Below are 24,527 nucleotides of genomic sequence, written 5' to 3'. Positions count from 1 at the left end.
TAGGTAGCTGTAGAGTTGGTCGGTTTATAGTAAATGTCCGTGTTGAGTCGGTCACCCGAGATAGAAATGGAGAGGTCTAGGAAGGGGAGGGAGGAGTCTGAGATGGTCCAGGTAAACTTGAGGTTGGGGTGGAAGGTGTTAGTAAAGTGGATGAACTGTTCAACCTCCTCGTGGGAGTACGAGGTAGCGCCGATACAGTCATCGCTGTAGCGGAGGAAAAGGTGGGGGGTGGTGCCAGTGTAGCTGCAGAAGATGGACTGTTCCATATATCTGACAAAGAAGCAGGCATAGCTGGGGCCCATGCAGGTGCCCATGGCTACTCCTTTGGTTTGGAGGAAGTGGGAGGATTGGAGAGAGAAGCTGTTCAGAGTGAGGACTAGTTCAGTCAGTTGAAGGAGGGTGTCAATGGAAGGGTACTAGTTGGGTCGGCGGGAAAGGAAGAAGCGGAGGGCTTTGAGGCCTTTGTGATGGGGGATGGCGGTGTATAGGGACTGGATGTCCATGGTGAAGATAAGGCATTGGCGGCCGGGGAAGCGCAAATCAAGGAGGAGGTGGAGGGTGTGGGTAGTGTCCCGAACGTAGGTGGGGAGTTCTTGGACTAAGACGGACAGGACCATGTCGAGGTGTGCAGAGATGAGTTCGGTGGGGCAGGAGCAGGCTGAGACAATGGGTCGGCCAGGGCAGTCAGGTTTGTGGATTTTGGGCAGGTGAGACACAGGTCTCTTTCTAAAAATGGAAAGAACTGCAGAAGCTGGAAATCGGAAACAAAAGCAGAAATTGCTGGAAAATCTCAGCAGATCTTGCAGCACCTGTGGAGAGAAATCAGAATTAATGTTTAGGGTCCACTAACCCTTCAGACCTGATTAGTAGCTCGGAAAAAGTTGATTCTTGAGCAGACGATTGGGTAAGGGAATGGGGTAAGGGGTTAAAAATAGGTGGAGATAGAACCCAAACCCCAAGAGAGAGAAGAACAGTTGGACAGACTAAGAATTAGATAATGGTCAGTCTAGGAGAATGGATAGCTATTAATGAGGACTATTAGTGGCTAACAATGGGTTGTGTGTAACAGTAGACCATGCATTAACAAGGCTTGGTGTTTGGGAGTTGGGGTAAGGACATAGAGGAAGATGCCTCGAGCTCTAAGATTGTTGAACTGGATATTGAGTCCAGAAGGCTGTAGGGTTCCCACGCAAAAAATGAAGTGCTGTCTTCCATCTTATGCTGAGCTTTGCAGCAGTGCTCCAGCAATTGGCCATGGAACAAGGTGCTGGTTTGAAGTGGTAGGCAACTAGAAGCTTGGTCTTTTTTTGTGGACAGGAAAGCAGTCACCCAGACTATGCCTCGTTTCCCCAGTGTAAAGAAGGCAACATTATGAGTAGCAAATGCAGTAGGCTAGATTGTGTGAAGTGCAGGCAAAGTGTTGCTTCATCTGGAAGGTGTTTTTCTGCCCTTGGATACCGAAGAGGGAGGAAGTAATGGCTAGGTGTTGCACCTTCTGTGGTTGGAGGGGAAGGTGCCATGGGGGCTCTGAGAGGGTATCAGGGATGTAAAAGGAGAGAACCAGGGTGTCCCAGAGGGGAGCGGTCCTTGCGGAAGGCTGACAAGGGAGGGGTGAGGAGGGGAAGGGTATTTGTGTCTGGTGGTGGCATCCTGCTGGAGGTGGGGGAAATGGCAGCCAATAATCCTCCAGCTGTGGATGCTGGCGGGATGGTAAGAGGACAAAATTCCCTGATGACAGACTTATGCTGGAAACGTCGATGCTGCCTGATCTGCTATGCATTTCTAGTATCACACTCTTGACTCTGATCTCCAACATCTACAGTCCTCACTTTCTCCAAGGAAGAGGGGGACCATATCACTGTTGTGGAAGGGAAGAAAGGGATTGATCGCCAGTGTGGGGGATGGGTCAGACCCAGCTGCGAGACCCCTGTCAACTATAGTCCTGGGGAATCCTCTGATCAGGAAGAAGACAGACATTTTGGAGATGCCAGTCTTGGACTGGCGTATACAAAGTTAAAAATCATACTTTTGTCCAATAGGTTTATTTGGAAGCACGAGCTTTCGGAGTGCTGCTCCTTCAGGCGATTGTGGAGTATAATATCGTAAGACATAGAATTTATAGCAAACGTTAACAGTGTGATGTAAACAAAATTATATATTGATAAAGCCCTGAATTGTTGAAGTTTCTCATCTTTTAGAATGACCATGTTGGTTTCAGTTCTTTCATATGGAAATCACAACTTTTTTTTAAAAGTTACATTCTCAAGTGAACTTTGACAATTATGGTAAGGTCTTGGGGAGTGTTGCTGAACAAAGAAACATTGGAGTGCAGGTTCATAGCTCCTTGAAAGTGGAGTCGTAGGTAGATAAGATAGTGAAGAATGCATTTGGTATGCTTTCCTTTATTGGTCAGAGTATTGAGTACAGGAGTTGGGAGGTCATGTTGCAGTTGTAAGGACATTGGTTAGGCCACTGTTGGAATATTGCGTGCAATTCTGGTCTCCTTCCTATCAGAAGGATGTTCTGAAACTTGGAAAGGTTCAGAAAAGATTTACAAGGATGTTGCCAGGGTTGGAGGGCTTGAGCTATAGGGAGAGGTCAAATAGGCTGAGGCTGTTTTCCCGGAGCATTGGAGGCTGAGGGGTGACCTTATAGAGGTTTATAAAATCATGAGGGGCATGGATAAGATAAATAGACAAAATCTTTTTCCTGGGGTGGGGGAGTCCAGAATTAGAGGGTATCGGTTTAGTGTTGAGTTGAACTTGGAAGAGATGAGTTCTTCGGGGCAGGAACAGTAAGTCTGTCTGGGCAGTCCGGTTTGTGGATTTTGGAAAGGAGGTAGAAGCGAGCTGTGTGGGGTTGGGAGGTTATGATTTTAGAAGCAGTGGAGGGGAGATCACCAGATGAAATGAGGTTGGTGACCATAGTTGACATAATGCCCGGATGTTCAGTGGGGTCAGAGTCTGGGGCAAATAGGAGGCGGTATCTGAGAGTTGGAACTCAGCCTCTGCACTGTAGAGGTCAGTCCATCAGATAACAGCACCACCCTTATCGGCAGGATTGGATCTGAGTGCATAACGTGCAGTCAGTTCACAGAGCGAGACAAGTTGGAATGGGTGAGGTGGGAGGAGAAATATTGAGGCGACCAATGTCACATCAACAGTTTTCGATGAGCTGGTCAACTGCAGATAAAAAGCCAGAGGGGTCCAGGTTAAGGGAGAGTGTAAGAGGTGGGCAAAAGGATCTGTAGGGCAGGAAGAGGACTCATGTTGAAAGTAATGGGTGAAGGTGATGGAAGAAGAGTTATTGAATTTCGGGCATAAATTGACATTTAAGGGGAAGATGCAGAGGAATAAAACCAGATCTTTGCTGAATGTTCGACATCAGAGAGCAGAAGGTCGGAAGTATAGTAAATACACAACAGGAGGTGAAGGTGGGAGAGTGTGAGGACTGCAGATGCTGGAGATCAGAGTCGAATAGTATGGTGCTGGAAAAGTTTGGTGGCGGAGGAGGCCTGGACTGGGAGGGGTAGTTGAAGTGTTTGGCCACAGGGCGATGGGGTTGTTTATTGTGTGTGTCCTAGAGATGTTCTCTGAAATGTTTTGCAAGTTGGCGTCCTGTCTCCCCAATGTGGAGGAGACCACATTGAGAGCAATGGACATAGTAGATGACATATGGGGAAGTACAGGTAAATCTCTGTCGGATGTGAAAGGATCCTTTGGGGCCTTGGAGGGGGGTGGGGAGGTGACTTATCCAGAGGCTGGTGGGGTGGATGGTAAAAATCTAGCAGGGCTAGGGCACCATTGCCCTCCTCTTCCTCCGCTACGTTGATGACTGTATCGGCACCACCTTGTGCTCTCATGAGCAGGTTGAACAGTTCATCAATTTCATGAACACCTTCCAACTCGACCTCAAGTTCACCTGGACCATCTTGGACACCTCCCTCCCCTTCCTGGACCTTTCCATCTCCATTTCTGGCAATTGATGCAACACAGACATCTACTTCAATCCCACCGACTCCCATAGCTACCTGGATGACACCTCCTCCCACCCTGCCTCTTGTAAAAATGCCATCCTTTATTCCCAATTCCTCCATCTCCGGCGCATCTGCTCCTAGGAGGACCAATTCCCCCCTCGAACATCCCAGGTGACCTCCTTCTAAGACCACAATTTCCCCTCCCACATGGTTGACTATCCTCTCCAGTGCATCTCCTCCACTTCTGGCACCTCCACCCTTGAACCCCACCCTTCCAATCGCAACAAGGCTAGAACCCTCCCGGTCCTCACCTTCTACCCCCACCCGCCTCTGGGTGCATCACCTCAGCCATTTCTGCCACCTACAAACAGACCCCACCGCGGGGCATATATTTCCCTCCCCACCCCTAGCTGTGTTCCAGAGAGACAATTCCCTCTGTGACTCCCTTGTTCGGTCCACATCCCTCACCAACCCACTATCCATTCCCAGCACCTTCCCTTGTCACTGCAGGAAGTGCAAAACCTGCATCCACATCTCCTCCCTCACCTCCATCCGATACTCCTACATCAGGCAGAGATTTACCTGTACTTCCACATGTGTCATCTACTTATCCGTTGCTCTTGATGTGATCTCCTTTACATTGGGGACACAGGACGCCAACTTGTGGAACATTTCAGAGAACATCTAAGACACACGCACTAAACAATCCCAGCGAGGGGGAGTTAAAGTGTGGCCGACCACTTTAACTACCCCTCCCACTCCGCCAAGGACATGCAAGTCCTGGGCCTCTTCCACAGCGAAACTCTAACCACCTTACGCCTGAAGGAAGAATGCCTCATCTTGTGTCCCTCCAACCACATCACAGTGGATTTCACAAGTTTCCCTACTTTCCCTCTTTTCCCCCCCCCATCCCAGATCCAACCTTCCAATTCTGCACTGCCCTACCTGTCCATCTTTCTTCCCACCTATCCACGCCACCCTCTGTTCTGACCTATCACCTTCACTCCACCTTCATCTACCTATCGCATTCCCAACTACCCCCCCTTCTCCCCCACCCATTTATCTATCAGCCTTCTTGGGCCACCTCCCCATTTCTGATGAAGAGCTTATGCTCGAAACATCAGCTCTCCTGCTCCTTGGATGCTGCCTGACTGGCTGTGTTTTTCCAAGACCACACACTTTGAGGTTTGGAATCAGAGGGACGAGGAGGGGAGAAAGTCTCTGGAGGGCTGTGAGTGTCTCTCTGTTGGCTGTATCTGTTGTCTTTGTGATGAGATTAGCCCTTGTCAGCCAAGGTCCGTAAGGGCTTTGAGCCACTGTGTTTCATTATCTACAATTTATCGCCAGTTGGCAGCCTTACTCTGAGACTACAAGATGATTGGCATAGGAAACAGAAAAGTTGAGTGAAGGGTACCTATTTCAAAACTAAGGGTCCAAAATGGTATTGAAATGGAAGAAAATTTTACCTAATTTTGGTGCTGCAGTGACTCCGACTAGTTAATGGTAACACTGTGTGACAAAAGTAAGAAAGGATTTAATTCCCCAACACTGCTATCACTCCAAATTCATGTGTGCGTGCCTGTATGTTTACATACTTCAGGTGTATTTTGGGGAGTGCTTTATCTTAAAATCGTTCTGTATAATAAGCAGTCTTAATTGGATTGAAATATAAAGCTAACTCACTCTTGATCTGAGAGTTTTTAACCTTTGAAGATAAGCTATTTGAAATTCTTTTAGTGTCAACAATGAATTGGGCTGACACAACCAGAACAATTTCCATTTATAAAGTGGCTTTCATGACCACAAAATATCCAACATTGCTTTGCACCAAATCAAATCTGAGGTTAGAGCTGATATCAAAGATTCATTGAAGTTTTATCTGTAATTATTGATATTCTGCCTCCTTGAAGGTTACAATCAAATTATAGATCATTTAGATTTGTGAATGAAGTGGTCATTTGCAAGTTATCATGTTTCCTTCTCTTCCCCCCACTCCTCCCTCCCCTTAGGTTTTGAAAGTGATTTTTACCTGAACCATCCATGATTTGTGATCTATTATTTTCCCATGAAGGTTATCAGTTTGAGTTTGCTTAATCTTAGGAACTTTTTTTAACTAGTGATGAAAATATCCAATGATCTAAGATTCCAAAACTCAACTGATCAGAAAATGGAAACTTTTAAATGCTGTGAAATGAACTGAAATTGACAAAATTGGTGCACATACTTGAGTTATATCTGAAATGTGAGCCTTTACTGCCTCCAGTGGTATTGAGGTTTATTATAAACAGTGCAGGCAAGTGATTTGTTTCCAGTCATCTATTAAGAAACTAGCATTTTTCAGGATTTAATGTACAAAGATTTCCGTGCTTTGCCAACAAATTGTCCTGCACACTGTAAATGTGGAATAGCTTGGATGTGCAACCTTACTCAAAATCACTTGCCTGCTATTAACATTGTGTGGATACCTTCATATCTTGTGTTATCTTTTGTTAGGAGGTTGGATGATGACATTCGAACTGTAGTGAGAGGACAGACCAATGTGGGACAAGATGGCCGACAGGTATAAAACCATATTTTTCCATCAGTGCTTTTTTGTAACTTTAATGCTTGAAATTTCTTATTTAGTCACGTCAAAGTCAATAGCTGTAAATTGACTTGGAGGGGAGATCCATTTGCTGCTTATGGATAGTTTAATTGTTTGATTTGTCATGGTGGTGTCATACTGGATTCCACTATTGAGAAACTCTCCGGAAGTTGAAAAAAAAATTGGAGCTGGTATTTATCATCCATCATCCATGGTTCTTCTTAACAGACATGGGAACAGAACACTAGCAGTGACTTGCTGGAGTACAGCAGGGTGGTATTGAGAAGCAGAAGATTCAGGAAGTAACCAGTAAGGCAGAGTCATAGACTTAGAGATGTAGAGCACCAAAACAAACCCTTTGGTCCAACTCATCCATGTTGATCAGATATCTCAACCTAATGTAGTCCCATTTGCCAGCATTTGGCCCATATCCCTCTAAACCTTTCCTATTCATATACCCATCTAGATGCCTTTTAAATGTTTTAATTGTACCAACCACCTCCACTTTCTCTGGCAGCTCATTCCATGTATGCACCATCCTTGGAGTGAAAAAGTTGCTCCTTGGGTCCCTTTTAAATCTTTCTCCCCCCTGCCCCCCCTCACTTTAAACCTATGCCATCTAGTTTTTGACTCCCCCACCCCAGGGAAAAGACCTTGTCTATTTACCCTATCCGTGCCCCTAACCTTGATAAAGTCACCCCACTTGAGGGAAAATAGCCCCAGCCTATTCAACCTCTCTCTGTAGCTCAATCCCTCCAACCTTGGCAACATTCTTGTAAACCTTTTCTGAAATCTTTCAAATTTCACAACGTTCTTCCTCTTAGCAGGGAGACCAGAATTGCATGCAGTATTCCAAAAGTGGCCTAACCGATGAGCTATACAGCTGCAACATGACCTCCCAACACCTATGCTCAATGCGTTCACCAATAAAGGAATGCATACTAAGTGCCTTGTTCACTATCCTATTAAACTGCGACTTCATTTTCAAGGAGCAATGAACCTGCACTCCAAGGTCTCTTTGTTTAGCAACACTCCACAAAACCTTAACGTTAATTGTAAAAGTCCTACCCTGATTTGCCTTTCCAAAATGTAGCACCTCACATTTATCTAAATCAAACTCCATCTTTGTGGTACACCACTGGTCACAGGTCTCCTGTCTGAAAAGCAACCCTCTGTCTTCTACCTTCAAGCCAGTTCTGTATCCAAATGGCTAGTTCTCCCAGTATTCCATGTAATCTAACCTTGCTAACCAGTTTCCCACGAAGAACCTTGTTGAATGCCTTACTGAAGTCCATATAGATCGCGTTCATCACTCTGCCCTCATCCGTCCGCTTTGTTATCACTTCAAAAGTTATCACTTAATCAAGTTAGTGAGACATGATTTCCCATGCATAAAGCCATGTTGACTATTCCTAATCAGCCCCTACCTTTTACATCTTCATAGTTTGTGAAGATATTTTTAGCAGGAAGCAGGATGAATGCAAAGGAGTGGCCTGAAAATGTTTCTTGACAGTTTCATTGGGAATTTGCTTATTTAGTTAAAATGATGTCTTGAGTTCGAAATCAGAATTTACCTGTTTTTAACTTGGTTCTCATCCTCTTGTGATCTTTCCACCATTTCTTCTACCTCTTCTGCCACTTGCATGTTCTCCTGGATCAGTTATGGGGTCACAGAGTCAAACAGTATGGAAATAGACCCTTTGGTCCCAGCTGCCCATGCCGACCATGTTCCCAAATGCAACTAATCTCATCTGCCTGTCCTTGACCCATATCCTTCCAAACCTTTAACGTATCCAAACATCTTTTGAACGTTGTAACTGTATTTGCATCCTCCACTTTCTCTGGCAGTTCGTTCCACACAAAAACCATTCTGTTTTAAGACAAAAAGTTGCCCCCATGACCTTTTTAAATCTTTCTCCTCTGACCTTAAAAATATGCCCGAGTTTTGAACTCCCCCACCCAAGGGAAAAGGCCATTGGCATTCACCTTCTCTCTGTCCCTCATGATTTTATGAATCTCAATAAGGTCACCCATCTCTTTCTCTTGTCCTCCTGTTTTATCACGCTTTCTTTCAGTTGTCACCCTCATTTCCTTGTGTTCTTATTCTCTCCATTTGTTCTTTTTTATCTCCTCCACTATTTGCTTCAATTTATTACATTTTGGGAGGACAACAAGCACTTCATTCTGAACATGCAACTGTGTGGGCAGGACTAGGAATCACTTGCACACACAGACAAGTAGGTTGACATGTCAGCCAGAGAACACTTGAATCGGGTAGGCTGACAGGTTGACAAGGGAATGCTTCGTTTAGACAAGCAAGTGAACAAACCGACCAACAAATATCAGTATAGCTGAGTGAGCTTCCAGCTGCCAACCTGTTGAGAGTAAATAAACAGGTAGGTTGACAGGCTCATGAGCCATGCAAGTGGGAAACTTTCACAATATACCGTTCATAATCCAGAATTTTTCCCAGGCAAATTCCAAATGCTGACATCTTGTTTGCAATTGCATCAACCCTGATCAGATCTAATTTGTTCCCACCCAATTTCTCTCAGCTCTAGTTTTCACATTGATTGGCAAAGTTCATCTCTTCCACTGTACTTACTAAGTAAGCAGGTAGACTAAAAAGCATTTTGTGAACATCTCCGAATGTTTGGAACTGGGTTGTAGTGATTCGAGGAGAATCAGATTTGTAGAAGGAACCATGGGAAATGGATCACGTGTAACTGCTGTAATGGTAGCTTGGTCATTGTAACCAAGCTTCATAACCTTTAAAATGCGATTGAATGAGCACTTGAAACATCATAACGTTCAAGGCTATGGGCAGAAGTGTTGGAAACTGGGGCTATGTGGATTTTGATGAGCTTATTCAGTGCAGTCTCAATAGACCAGAAGGCCTCTTTTGTACTGTGTGATTCTATGATTGATCACTTACATTGTTGATGGATGGAGTCCATCAACAATGTAAAGTATTGGTAGGAATCAAGGCATTGAAGCTTAAATGATTAATAATCAATGAGCCAAGGACAGTGAATTGAGTATTCTGTTCCTGACTCTCAGGTGGGCATCTTCAAGAGGTAATTCTGAATTAGAGTATGCATTTTATTCAAATATTTGTTTAAAGGCTAATTTTCATGTGGAGATAAATTTAATATGCCCTCACACCAAGTTTACGACATTTATAAAGTAACTTTAATTGTCACTCCTGTCATTTGTCACTGTCGGGACAATAGCTTATAACAGAAATGGGCAGGTCACTTGTGCTGTTTTCTGCTGTTAACATGATTGATACTAGCCGGATGAATCCAGCTAGTGTCTTTATTGGCTCCCATCTCATAAGTTGGACAATGGCTAGCTGTCATTTGCTGCCCACAGGCATGTGACACATTTGTAAGAAATGACATTCTGGGCACGTACAAGATGCAAAGCTTTTAAATGTATAGATCTCCTCCTGGGGATTAGTTTGTGAGGATGAAGAACCCTTGTAGCTCATCTATCGAAGCATTAGCAGTCAGTGTTCTTTGCCTTAATGGATGCATGTAAATGGTTTTAAGGCTGTATTTCAGTCAGTGTTCTAATCGCTTCTGAACCTTTGAGACCAGTGCATATCCTCCATTCGTATGGAGATGCTTGTATTCTATAAGAATGCCAGTGTTCGCAACAGATACAGAAATGTTTTCCCATTTTGGGGCCTATTTTTAAAACCTGGAGTTTCCGGTGGTTTGAAATTCTTTATGAAAATATGCAAGCTTGCATTTGTGAAAATTAAGCACAGAACGCTCTCTTTTTTTTTTTCCCCCCCCCCCTTCTGGTATGGTTCCAGGACAGTGAAACAGTCTCCTGACTCTGCTGTCCGTTAATTCCCCACCTGATGCAAGACAGCATTTGGGAACACTGAGCTCCCTTTACATGTGTATGCAACCTAATATTAGAGGCCACTCTTTCAATCACAGACGACATCATGTTAGTAGATTAAACATAGCCCTGTTTTTACTGAGTGAGAAGTGGGGCTGGTATATTTGGCAGCACCTTGAGACCATTTCAAATACAGTTCTGTGCTGTTGCCAAAATTAAGTTATTTAGATTATTTATTTCTTCTGATTGTAGCTGGCAGTGGGAGAGCAGTGCCTTCATCTCCCTGCAAGCTATAAGCCAGAAGTGTCTAAAGAGAAAGAAAACAGAGTTTGAAAACACAAGTGTTAGAGAGTAGGTAATAAATATTTATAGCCTTTTTTATATATGCAAGTGACAGCATGCCAAGAAAAGTGTGGAAATAGTTTAATTGCTTCCATGTTTTGTCTGCTTTCAAAGGACAATGTGAGATATTGTAACATGATATAATGCCACTGCTAAACAAAAGAAAGCTGAATTCCTTTTCGGTAGTGTGTGTATATGCATATTTATCAATCTATTGTTTCTATCTCTGGTCTGTGATCAATTAGCTAAGGTTAGTGTCAGAAATATAATGGCCTAGATGTCTCCGGGCTAAAAACTGGAAGATTCGTCCAGGATCCCATTTCTGATTATTCAGTGAGCATCGCTAGAAATTGTCTGCAGATGTATGTTGGCTTCAGACTGTAGTGTTCTCACTATTGAATCACCTAGCATACGAGCACAGGAATAGCTAGAAGAATAGGAAGAAATAGTTCTTCGAAAGCTCATGTTCTACAGTTGTTGCTTCTGCTTCTTAAAACAATGCATGCACATGCACTAATTTAGCAAAATATACGTGCAAAGATGAAACTTGCCAAGACAATTGATTTTTGAAGAGACATGTTTGACCTTAACTTTGCTACTGAAGGTGTCTAGGTAAGCGGCCTGCTGATTTTTCAGTCCTTGTCACTCATGATTCTGATCTGCTACAGTTTGTTTTGATGGGAGGAATTGGGCTTCAGATATCTAAGGACATCAGAAGAATTTGGATTTGCAAATTACTGTGTAACTCTGGTTTCTGACCCTGTGAATGGCAAGTTGTGTGCTGAAGGAACGGTGTTTATATTTGCTTAGAAGTATACAAGAAGAAAATGAGGGCTGCAGATGCTGGAGATCAGAGTCGAGAGTGTGGTGCTGGAAAAGCACAGCAGGTCAGGCGGCATCCGAGGAGCAGGAGAAAAATTCCTGATGAAGAGCTTATGCCAGAAACATTGATTCTCCTGCTCCTTAGATGCTGCCTGACCTGCTGTGCTTTTCCAGCACCCCACACTCAACTTGGAAGTATACAACTTGGAAGTATACAACTTGGAAGTATACAACTCAACTTGGAAGTATACACCCCACACTCAACTTGGAAGTATACAAATCCACGCAGACCGGAGTATATTGACAGGTCAACATTAATAGTGTATGCAGCTAAGAATTGACCTCCAGTCAAATTAAGCATGACTGTATAATTTGGGTCTAATGAGCTATTGCTGAATAAATGTTAATTGTCTTGCATAGTATTAGATAGTATAGTCACCCTGTTCCTTCTGATCCTTTAAAGTTCTTATTAATCGCATACTAAATCGAGTAAGGTGAAATTTTGTGTTTGGGGTAAGGTATACAAGTCTGATGTAATTTTCCACATCTTCAACTGATCTTTGATTGCTTGGTCATATGGCACTGTCCCCTGACATATGACTGTGTGACTTTGAGTACCATGTTCTTTTGGTGAAGGACTTAAAGGTTCACATCAGTTTGTGATCAGTCATAGAATATACCATACAGAAGAGGCCCTCCAGCCTATCGTGTCTGCACTGAAAAACTACTCTAAACCTACAGAAGCCCCTATTCTAATACTTGATCCAATACCCTTGAACGTTATGATGTTTTATGTGGTCATCCAAAAACACTTTAAAAGCTGAGGTTTCCTGACTCAACAACCTTCTGAGTGAAAGCAAATGTCCTCTCGTCCCTCTAAACCTCGTGCCATTCACCTTAAAATTATGCCCCCTTGTTATTGACCCTTCAAGCTGGAGTAACAGCCTGTTTCTTTCAAAGGTGAAATGCTGCAACCTAGTCAACATCCTGATGAATATTCTTTGCACCCCCTTCAGTTTAAGCACATCATTTCTCTAGTGCAGTGACCAGAACTGCACACAGTACTCCAGCAGTGGTCTAACCAAAGATTCACACAGCTCCCAAGCGAATGTCTCTGACGTTATAATCTATGCTATAACGTATAAAGACAAATGTGCATTATGCTGCCTTAACCACACTATTATCCCGTCCTGCCACCTTCACTCACCCTAAGATTCCTCTGTTCCTGAATTTCCTCATGTCCTGCCATTCATTGAGTACTTCCTTGTCTTGTTACTTCTTCCAAAGTGCATCACTTCACACTTATTAGGGTTAAATTCCATCTGCCATCTAACCAATCCATTGACATTCTCCTGTACTCTCGGACCTCCTTCTTCACTATTAACCACCCAGCTAATCTTCAAATAGTTAAGTGTAACCTTTTAAAAAAAAAGCTATCTCCTACGCATTATTTCAACTGTTAGTAGATTTCACATCAATCAAAGAATCAGTCAGGTTTTCCCAATGGCTGATGCATTACTCCTTTTAAACGTTGCAAACTTCCTGAGAAGGCATTAGTGATCTTGTCTTATTTAAGTTTAAATAGAATAGCAGGCAGAAACTGCAGGACTTTAGTGGATGGGTGAGGATTTAGTAGGTGTATCATTTGTTTGACTCCTTTCTGGCTCAGATAACTGTACCATCTCTGGAAGTAGTGTAAATCCCGCAGGAAATGGGACCAAGAAAACGCTACCGAGAAACGGATCAGTTTACTGGACTGTCTTTCACATGTTACTACTTCCAGATGCAGGTTTCATTCAGGACAGAGCTCCCATTGTTGAATTAACTGTGAGGTGACAATGTTCTGTTGGTTTCAGAATGATGAATAGATGGTCCTTCTACAAATTTAAATGTCAGGAAATGATTATCTTTTGTTCCTGCAGACACTCACGCTAGTTACACGTTCTCTCTCTACAATAATGTACAGAAATATCACTGTGAAGTGATAAAAGATAAAGTTCAATTTGCACTGACAGTTGACATTGAAGCTGATTAAATCTACATTTAATACTGGCCCCTAGATGTCTTTGATTACAGTTACGGGTGAATTGCTTGGTTACCCTGGAACACATTAACAGTCATTCAGTAAGGTTCAATCCTTTTTTTGAAGTCATTACTGAACTTGTTTGATTGTTACATTAACTTGATAGTTTTTCATATGTTTTTATAGAATGATAGAATCCATACAGTGTGGAAGCAGGCTGCTTGATACATCTGGACAAATCAGATGCCAGATTTGGCTTGATATTAAAGTTAAACTTACAGTCCACTTGTTTACTGTCAGTCAATGAACATTTTTATAAGAGGCTATTGATGTACTTTTAACAAAAGAACATAAAGGTGTAATAAACTAATTCTTTTCCTTTGCTACAACTGTTTGGAGACTGCTAACCTTTGCTGTTGTTGTTACAGACCTCCTCTCTCTGATCTACTTCTCTCCAAAAGAAACCCGCACATTGCCTTTCGAAACAAACTTGTTTCTATCTCCGCCTCCTTGTCATTGAATATTTTGTTGCGAGGCAACAGTCCAATTTTTCTTTCTGTTCTACCCATGTTTCTAATGCACTGAACTTTTCACCTCAACTGTTTTTAATGGTTTTATGTAAATGCTTGTAGATAAACTTTCAGGCAGTACACCTCTGTCCACAGTTCTGAAGAAGGGTCACTGGAATTAAGACATTAACTAACTATGTTTCCCCTTATCAAACTTGCCAGACATGCTGAGTTTCTCTGGCAATTTTTATTTTTGTTTGTTCTAGATCTCAGCATCTGCAGTTCTTTGTTTTATATTATTATGTGCATTTTATTATTTTCTTTTCCATTGCCGCCCTCTGTTAACCAAATCCTTGTTTTTAAATAAAAGTGTTCTTTCCTTCCCATTTTATATTCTGTTTTCAATGATTAATGTTCACACTCCAGCTGCCATTGTGTCATGTGTGAATACTGATCAAAGAGGTCGGTAGTCTGGTCCCAGGCCTTTAATGGTGCTACCATTAAACTATGTGCTTGTGTATGATTTGTACCTTGTTAAATAATCCAAATTACGACAATGGATGCACTCTTGTTCCATAAATTGCAAATCATTTACATACTACCACTCGCTCACCTACATTCTCATGACACCAGTTCTTGCCAAGCTGCACTGGCTCCCTATGTCTCAAGATGTTGCTTTTAATCCATGCTTTCAGATCCCTACATGGCTTCATCTCCTCTTATGACTGTGATCTTCTCCATTTGATATGTGCCAGCACCCGCACACTTTCTACACCATAGGCATACTTATCAATTCCTGTTCTGTATTCTCCCAAAGAAAAAGGAGGAGGTTCATGTTTCAACTACACTTCTGCTTCATCATGTCTGTCTGCTTTCACCTTAACATTATCTGTCTGGAGTTGAGAGCGTGTTGCTGGAAAAGCACAGCAGGTTAGGCAGCATTCGAGGAGCAGGAAAATTGAGGTTTTGGGCCAGAGCGCTTCATCAGGGGGAGGAGGCTCCGGCCGAAAAGTCTATTCTACTGCTCCTTGGATGCTGCCTGACCTGCTGTGCTTTTCCAGTAACACACACACAACTCTGATCTCCAGCATCTGCTGACCTCATTGTCTTCATTATTTGTTTGGATGCTGCCTCAGCTCATCTGCTGCTGAAACACTCATAACAAATTTGAAACTGCACTTGGCTGCCCCCCCAGCTCCCCCCCTCAAAAAAAAACTTGAACTTATCCTAAACTCAATAAAACCCGCCAAGAATTGTGGATACTGTAAATCAGGCTCTCTCGCTCTGTATCTGCAATCTTTTCCGTTCTGCAATCTTCCAAGCTCATGCACTCCTCCAATACTGACCACCTTTGCATTCCTGATTTTAGTTACCCCTGGGTTGGTAGCAATGGCTTCAGCTGCTTAGGCCCTTAGCTCTGGAATTCTCTCCTTAAATCTGTCTCCTGTTTTACTTCTCTCTCTCTCTCTCTCCTCTTTAAAATGCTCCTTTATAACAGGCATCTCATTGTTAATTTATTTTTGTGGTTAAGAGCCAGATTTTGTTTGATATATTCTAATAATTTAAAGATGCTTTGCAAATAAAAGCCGATATTAATGTTTCAGCCACAGTGTTGCTTCTGAGCTTCCCTTTCCTCAGTGCCTCCAATCCGTCACCTCTGCCTTTCCATTCAAATTCAGATTGAGACATGAAGATTTTGTGAGAAGGATGCATCATCTGTAGTTAATTAAGGAAGTTAACAATGGTATCAAATTGAAGAAAAAGGACTCGCAAATCAGCAATGATTAGCGAGGGGCCAGAAGAACGGGAATATTTCTAGAAGTCAGCTAAAATTTGCTGAACTAAAGGAGGAATCTGTATTGTAAAAATAAAACTAGCAAGAGATAATAAAAAGAGTAAAACCTCTGAGTATATAACAAGGAGTAACTAAAATGAATGTTGGTCACTTAGGTGGTGAGACTAGGTAATTACTAAGGAGAAACGAGGAAATTTTGAGAATTTAAGCAAGTATCTTGTTCCTGTCTTCACCGTAGAAGGTACTAAAAGTATTTCAAGAATAGTAGAAAAGGAGGGAAGAACTAAAATAATTACGAGAAAAAAGTGCTAGGAAAACCAATGGGACGAAAGGATGACAAGTTCCCTGGACCTAATGGGTTACTTCCAAGGGATTAAAGAAAGTGGTGGCATTGATTGTAATCTTCCAAAATTCATTGATTCTGAAAAAGCCCCAATGGATTTGAAAAGTGCAAATATATTAGTTAATGAGAAAGATAGAAGCATGAAACCAAAGGTCAGTGAGCCCAACATCTGTCGTTGGGAAAGTAGTAGAATCCATTATTAAGAAAATTGTTGAGAGTCATATTTGAAAACTATAATACCATTAGTCAGGGTCAACATAATTTTGTGGAAGTGAAATAGTATTTGACAAATGTAATTGAGTTCTGTGAAAATGTAATAAGCAGGATGGATAAAGAGGTACCAGAAAATGACAAGTATTTGAATTTTCAACAGACGTTTTGGTAAAGTGGTACATAAAAGATTATGTACAATGTCAGAACTCATGGTATTAGGGTGGCATGTTAGCATGAATCCTGGATTGGGTAAATAACAAGGAACAGAGTAAATTGATCACTTTCTGGTCAACTGATTGTGCCAGAGGGATCGATTCTGGGGCCTCAATTATTTACAACTGCATTAATGACATTGCCAAAGAGATGAAGTAGCGTATTTAAGTCTGAGACAAAGCTGTGAGGAGGAATCAAAGAAACTGCAACGAAATATAGCCAGGCTAAGTGAGTGGACAAGAATGTGGCAAATGATGTATAATGCGCAAAAGTAAGTTTATTCACATTGATCTTAAGAGTAGAAAAGTAAAATATTTTTTAATGGTGTGAATTTTGAGTGTTGATGTTTAGCATTCTGGCATTGCAAGCAATAAGAAAGTCGAATTCCATGTTGGCCTGTATTGTAAGGAAATTGTAATGCAAATACAAGAAAATCTTTGAACAATTGTCTGGAGCTTTGAGAATATTGTCTGCAATTTTGGTCTCCATTCTTGTCTTGGAGATAGTGGAAAAATGTTAACTAGATTGCTTCTTGGGATGAAAAACATGACTTGAGAGACTAAGAGATGATCGCAACGTTGAAAGATTCTGAAGGTCTTGACAAGGAAGATGTTGAAAGTTTGCATCATTTAAGCAATCTAGAAAATGGGGCACAGTCTTTGGATAAGATAAATCATTTTGGATGAAGATGAAAGGAAGTATCTTTAGTTAGATTGTGAACTGTTAGAAATGCTGACTTGAGAAGATTGTGGATTCTCCCATTATTAAATATATTGAAGGCTGAGTTGGTGATGTCTTGGGAACAAATGTGAAAGTGGAGTGGAGGCAAACATCAGCCATTATCTTACTGAATGACTGGGAATATGTGAAATGCAGTCTATTTATTAGGTACTTGTAAGTTTATATTTAATTGATCAGGCCTTATTTCCCATGTTGTTTGGTACAGTAACGCACTTAGTGCTGATTCTGCCTTCCTAGCTAACCTAGTCTTCACTTGGGCAAATGACTGACAGCTGACACCCATTTGACTACATGTTCAGGAGAAATAGTGTAATGATTTACATTGACAGTAAGATATTTGTTTAAATATTGACACATTTCTATGGAAGGATTAAACGCAGCTCCCTCCCAAAATCCTGATCCATCAGAGTTTTTTTTAATGGAAGCTAATTTCAGTCAGATATTTAATTACACATGTAACTGAATTTAATTCAAGATGGCACTTTCAGATTTGAGAACTTTACGCTTAACTAAATAATGTGACATTCAGAACTTTCTCTGTGACTAGTCCAGTTTGTAAAAAGCCATTCTTGTTGCAAAGATAACAACGTACTATTTGGTGGGATGCAAAATTTCCTACTGATGTGCAGCATTGTGGGTAAGTGTGATGATTGAGGACAAGAACATGACTGACATCAAGGCATGCTAAGAATATATGAAGGTACTATGTAGACAATGAACTTCATATGAATGCAGGTCAGAACTAAAATAATTGCAATGGATTTATGGGGAAGAGGGATGTATCCAAAGTTTTATTGGAGTGAAGAATGCCATGCTAATTTAAGAAAAAAAATCAGTGATAGACTGAAGCAAGGCTTGTTTGTGGTAAACCAAAAACTTATTGCTGTACATAAAAAATTTGATTCTGTCTCAATGGTGGTTATTGTTACTTGTGTTTTTTTTCTGTGAACACAATGCCAAGAAGTGTTATTGTAACCTGGAGAGCATTGTTTTCTTCTGGACATGCATGGATTGTAGACAGTAAAGAAACATTTTTTTTTGAAAAACACATTTTTTAGTAAAAGGTGCAAAGGTACGCAGACGTCTAAAGATCAGAACTTAAACAGCGTGCTGAGTTGTTATTTTCTTGTAAAATATTTATCCTACTGAGTTTATCAGTACAACTTTGAAAATTGGGTATCCCTTTGGTACAGATTCAATATGACTTTTTTTTTGGTCAGTGAACTGGTTTTTTAAAAAATAGGTAGAATTAACATGCTTGCTGCCAAACTTCATGTAATATATTAATTGTGTAAAACATTAATTTTATGGTAACTTGGGCATCAAATGCCACATTTGTCTGTACCCACACTTGAATGCTGGCCAACATATGATGCATTTTGTGAAAACACTAAACTCTGAATGTGTGATGTACCTGGACACATTGCATTGCAAAAAGCTAAATATGGGAGAGCAACACAGTTAGCTAATTCTTAAACAATCTGGGCTATAACATGAAAGCAACTTTGAGAACGCCATTAGAAAAAATAACTAGTCTCAAGCTTGATGAGCTCTGAGGAATTTCCTATCCTTTCTGCCTCTGCCAAGTTGTTCTAGTTGAGCCAAGCAATATCGTCTTGGCAAATAGCTTTATTTAAAAAAAAAGCCCTGCAAAAATATTGGGTAATAAACAAAAGTATGTAGGTATGAGCAGACGGAAAAGAACAAAAATTGGTTGGAAGCACAGAAATTTCAGAGCAATTAAGTTATTTGGTGTTGAATGAATGACATCGAATATAAAAGATAGTTATAGTTGACTGTTTTTGGACAAGATGCGAGAAACTTTGTTCAAGTCTAAATTTTTAAGAGTTCACAGTGAATCTAGGGATGGCCGAGTTAAATATGGTTATATCCTGTGACTTTCTCTCCTGTCTTTTGATACAGCTCATCTTTTGTGCTGGTGCTTTCTTTTTCTTCTGATTCCCTACAGTTGAGTAGAATCCATTCATGAGGGTTAATGCCTTAAAAGGCAGTGTACATATCATTGGCATTCTCTTATGGTCAGGCTGTCCGCTATTAAGTGGAGCCTTCATAGTTTTAATGAGCTAAGGCTTTGAGGAATCAGTGGCTCTATCAGGCACTATTCTAACAGCTTCATTGGCAGTGCAAAGAGACAGACTGGAGAATGAGAATGGAGTTGAAATGGAACCAATCTTGAGTTTCATTCCAGCAAATTATAAGCAGGAATTTGGAAGAATCACAAACTGGAGAAAATTTAACACAAAAAGCTGGCAGTTATTTCAGTTTGGCACTTAACATGTACATGACAGGAATCATAACTGTTCATATCTTGATGCCAATCAGCACAGATATGTCTCTATATTATCAGTGTGAGGATCCAGTTGTGACTTAAACAAGATATTAAATCTTGTGTTTTTGATCTGCAAATGCATAGTTGTTTGAAAAGTTTAAATTCAAAGTTGCATCAAAATTCTTCAGTATTTGAAGGCAAAATCACTTGAGGTCAGTTTGCTGTCAACATTTCGAGCCATAAAAAGTGGGTAATTTTTGGGTAGAGGTTTTGGCTAAATGTTTTACTTTTTTTTAAAACATTCCTTCTTGCCTGTTCCGGCTGTTGTGAGTTTTATTTTCAAATTATTTTGTTAATGTCATGTCAGTTCTTTTCATTTAAAGTATCTTGGAGGTCAGATTAAATTGTATTTTTATTTAAGTTAATTGAAGCAATATATTTTTGAATGAAAGCCTGAGAGTAATATTCTAGGAATGTATATCTTTGAACCAAAAACTCTAGGTGTACTGCAAATGTGAACTGTTAATGACTTTTGAAGTCTGATTCGGAAATCTTCAAGTGGAAGGGTCCACCTTTTTTAGTTTGGTCTATCGTAGATTATGTTTTTGCTGTGAATAAGATCCAGATGGTGATGGTTGAAGTGTAGAATGTTTGTCACTAGTACCATTACTTTTGGAATGGAAATGTGGAAATGATAGGTTAAAGGTGAAGAGGAGTTCAACTGTTGCCCTAGCAACTCTTGAACTAGACATTTCAGCCTTTGTGAGGATAAATTCACATTGGAGTGATTGTTAGGAAATTAAAATGGAATATTTGAAACCTCTACTTGTGTATTTTCTGAACCATTTTTGAGCAAATTAATGATTTTGGTATACAGGGTTGGTAAATCCTTATTGTATTTGTATTACTTCTTGAGTTAGTCTTGAATAACTGTGAGAGAGTAAAGCTACAAATCTCAGTGCACAGAATAACATTGTGGGAAATGCAAGTCAATGCAGAGATCAGTGGGGCCAAACTTCCCAGGGATATTCAGTAGATCTGGGAGAGGGATAATCCTCCCTTGAAGTTGATATCTCGGTCCTCAGGCTTTCTGTGCACAGTTTACCATGTTTTCCAGTCTTCAGCCAATGCAATCCCTCTGTTGGTGAAATTGTAAAACTTCAAGCTTGAAATTTTAACACCGCTGATACACAATGCTCCAATAAAAGGAAGAATGGTTTGCATTTGTGTAGTGCCATTCACAACCTCAGGATACCTAAAAATAATTTAAGCCGATAAGGTACTTTTTGAAGTGTAGCGATTGTTGTAAACACAGCAGTCAGTTTGCACAAAGCAAGTTCTGACAAAACAGACTTGTTTTAATGACTGCATAAACTGTTTTTATGATGTTGTTTGAAGGTTAATTTATGGCTAGGACACCTGGGATAATTCTGTTTGAATTAGTGCTGTGGGATCTTTCATTTACACCTGATGGGTAGATATGTCCTGAGAGATGCCAGTATGACAGTGGATTGTCAGTCCAGATTTAGTATGTGTCTGTAGAATTGTGCTTGAATCCTCAGCCCTTCTGGCTCAAAGATGAGATCCAATCCATATAGCCTTGGCTAACATTTCATGCCAAGCTTATGCTGACACTACCCTATGCATGCAAACTTGTGATTATAATTGTATTCAATGGTAGGAATCGTGAAATAGGTTTAATACCCATCCTCTTCCCATGTTTAATTACTGTGACACAAGCTGAGATCAACTGACTAGGCATGCACTGGCATTTTAACTTGAGACTTCCTGTACTGTATGGCACAGTTCTACATGGGAAGTACATTTACAAGTGAAACAATCTGGCAATATTGTAATTAAATACTTAATATATTTTTGATCTCAATCAAATGATTGAATTAAGCCTCCCGAGTGTCTCGAGTGTCTTGTCCAAAGACCGCGTACTGCAAAGAACCCTAGCAATTAATTTGAGTTTTCTTGTGAAAGCCAGATGCTGTTTAGTGCTGTGTGCAAAGATTAAAAGTTCATGATGCCTTTTGGTTGTAAGGTTGTGATGAGCCACATGACTGAAAAGCAACATTTCTAAAATGTGTCTGGTTTCATTTGGAAACCAGAAAACTCCTGAGTTATTACCAGTTTGCACAGTAGTATAGAATGAGGAAAATAATGGCAAGCTACTTAAATAAAGTCAATGCTGACAAGATGGATGCAGCTCTTTCAACACTTCTCTTAACACCCTGTTACTTTTCGCTAATGATTCTTGTAAATGTCAGAGCTCCACAGATGTGTCTGGTTAGTATGGAGCATTTTTGGAAACAGTGGAATTAAATTGACCGTTGTTGACGTATTCTCTAATGTTTAAATGTTTTTTTCTAAAATGTTTCTATATTAATAACTGTGCAAACATTGTATTGCTGCAATACTTGATGATCTGCTTACAGTGCGTATGGAAAATCTGAGGAAAACAGGTGTAGTTATATCCATTGGGCACCTTCAACAGTCAATATAGGGAGACTACAGAGGAGGAGGGAAGGCTGAAATAAATACTTAGTTTTACAAGACATTCAAAGTACAGGGTGAATATTTTGTGGTAACCTGAAAATGTAACTATCTAAATGATCTATTCTGTGGTTTGCAGTGTACTGAATGTTTGATCTAAATCTAAATTCCACGACTAATTGAATTGAGAAAATATTATTTGGATTTACAGTCTTTGAGCTTAACTGTGAAGAAGGAAGACCGCTAATTTTCTCCTGCTCATCAAAACTTTACAGAGGAATCTGGGATGTCTGAGGGAAATACCATTCCCGATGTAATTGATAAAGCTGGTGTTTACATCTGACCTTGAAATAAGTTCTCCATACAATAGATGTGGTTGTGATCACATCCTGTCTGTTTGCTAATGGCCTTTATTGCATATTAAAATCCAGGTTGTAGTGGTACAGCAAGTTTAAAACATTGACTCCATTGACAGGATCAGAACTTATTGATTGGCTGAAAATCTCCTATCGCTGCAGGATACAATACACCATTATGATATGATTTTTAGCTAAGCTTTAATGCATAGCACAAAACTGCTGGCAACTTTTCACTGTTTGGCAGCACATCGTTAAAAATCACACAACACCAGGTTATAGTCCAACGGGTTTATTTGGAAGCACTAGCTTTCTGAGCACTGCTCCTTCATCAGGTAGCTTTGGAAGAGGGCCATAAGACACAGAATTTATAGCGAAAGATTAGTGTCATGCAACTGTTAAGTCTTTCATCTTTCAGAACGAGTTCTAGGTTTTGGTTCATTAATATGTAAATCCCAGAACTACTTTTAAGTTACAATCTCGGGACAACTTAAGGTTGTATTTAAAAAAAAAAGTGACATTTCAGCTCAGACAATGCATTAACGGTGTGAGATTAGAGTCTGTCTGTATCCCAATCTTGAGTCAGACTGGTTCTATTTCTGAAGTAGGAATTTATTAAATATTACATGGATTGATCACCTGCAGATTGTGTGCTTTTTGACCAAAATTGAATGTATCTGCAAATATAATTCTGTAGTGACCCAACTAAACTATACACTTTAATGTGCACAAGCACACACACTTTTACATACTCACACACTCACGCAGACCCTCTCTTTTAAGTACACACATATACCCCCCACACTTACACCCACATGCACACCCTCCCACAGGCGTACACTTCATCACACACTCATACACTCACATGCACATGCATTCTCACTCACTCACTCATACACACATGAACACACCATAAGTCTATGGGCTGAATGTGCATAGCAGATACATTCTATTTTGCTCATTCTATGTTGCAAATGTTGAAAAGATTTTGTCTAGGATAAATAGACAAGGTCTTTTCCCTGGGGTGGGGAGTTCAGAACTAGAGGGCATAGGGTAAGGGTGAGAGGAGAAAGCTATAAAAGAGACCTAAAGGGCTACTTTTTTCATGAAAAGGGTGGTACGTGTATGGAATGAGCTGCCAGAGGAAGTGGTGGAGGCTGGTACAATTGCAGCATTTAAAAGGCATCTGGTTGGGTCAATGAATAGGAAGGGTTTGGAGGGATATGGACCAGGTGCTGGCAGGTGGGACTAGATTGGGTTAGGATATCTGGTCAGCATGGACAAATTGGACCAAAGGGTCTGTTTCCATGCTGTACATCTCTATGACGCTGTGCCTGCAGATTGTGCACTTTTTGAGCAAAATAGAATGTATCTGCAAATAATAATTCTGCAACTGCACATTCAGACCATAGACTTGTGTGTGCGCGTGTCCATGAGTGAGAGAGACAGAGTGAGTTTGAGAGTGTGTTTGCATGTGTATACTTGATTTTGTGTGTGTGTGTGAGTATGTGAGAGAGAGAGAGAGAGAGATGGAGTATATGCCAGTGAGGTTGGAGGAAGAGCGCCTCATCTTCCGCCTAGGAACCCTCCAACCACAAGGGATGAACTCGGATTTCACCAGTTTCCTCATTTCCCCTCCCCCCACCTTGTCCCAGTCAAATCCATCGAACTCAGCACCGCCTTCCTAACCTGCAACCTTCTTCCTGACCTCTCCGCCCCCACCCCAGTCTGACCTATCACCCTCACCTTGACCTCTTTCCACCTATCACATTTCCGACGCCCCTCATCCAAGTCCCTCCTCCTTACCTTTTATCTTAGCCTGCTGGACAAACTTTTCTCATTCCTGAAGAAGGGCTTATGCCCGAAACGTCGATTCTCCTGTTCCCTGGATGCTGCCTGACCTGCTGCACTTTTCCAGCAACACATTTCCAGCTATGCCAGTGAGAGGGTCTGCATGAGTATCTGA

At 41.0% G+C, this 24,527-nt stretch overlaps 1 protein-coding gene across 1 annotated transcript in view; it reads left to right on the top strand.

Annotated features, from left to right (window-relative positions):
• vps53 (VPS53 subunit of GARP complex) overlaps positions 1 to 24,527 on the top strand; it is a 231,859-nt gene that overhangs the window by 23,761 nt on the left and 183,571 nt on the right. The window contains exon 4 of the mRNA XM_043718341.1: positions 6,470 to 6,536. Coding sequence (XP_043574276.1) covers positions 6,470 to 6,536 — 67 coding nt within the window. The remainder of the gene's footprint in view (positions 1 to 6,469; positions 6,537 to 24,527) is intronic.

This window comes from Chiloscyllium plagiosum, chromosome 28, assembly GCF_004010195.1.
Source record: "Chiloscyllium plagiosum isolate BGI_BamShark_2017 chromosome 28, ASM401019v2, whole genome shotgun sequence".
NCBI lineage: Eukaryota > Metazoa > Chordata > Chondrichthyes > Orectolobiformes > Hemiscylliidae > Chiloscyllium > Chiloscyllium plagiosum.
The sequence above is the reverse complement of the archived record's forward strand: the minus strand, read 5'-3'. Positions and strand labels throughout refer to the sequence as shown.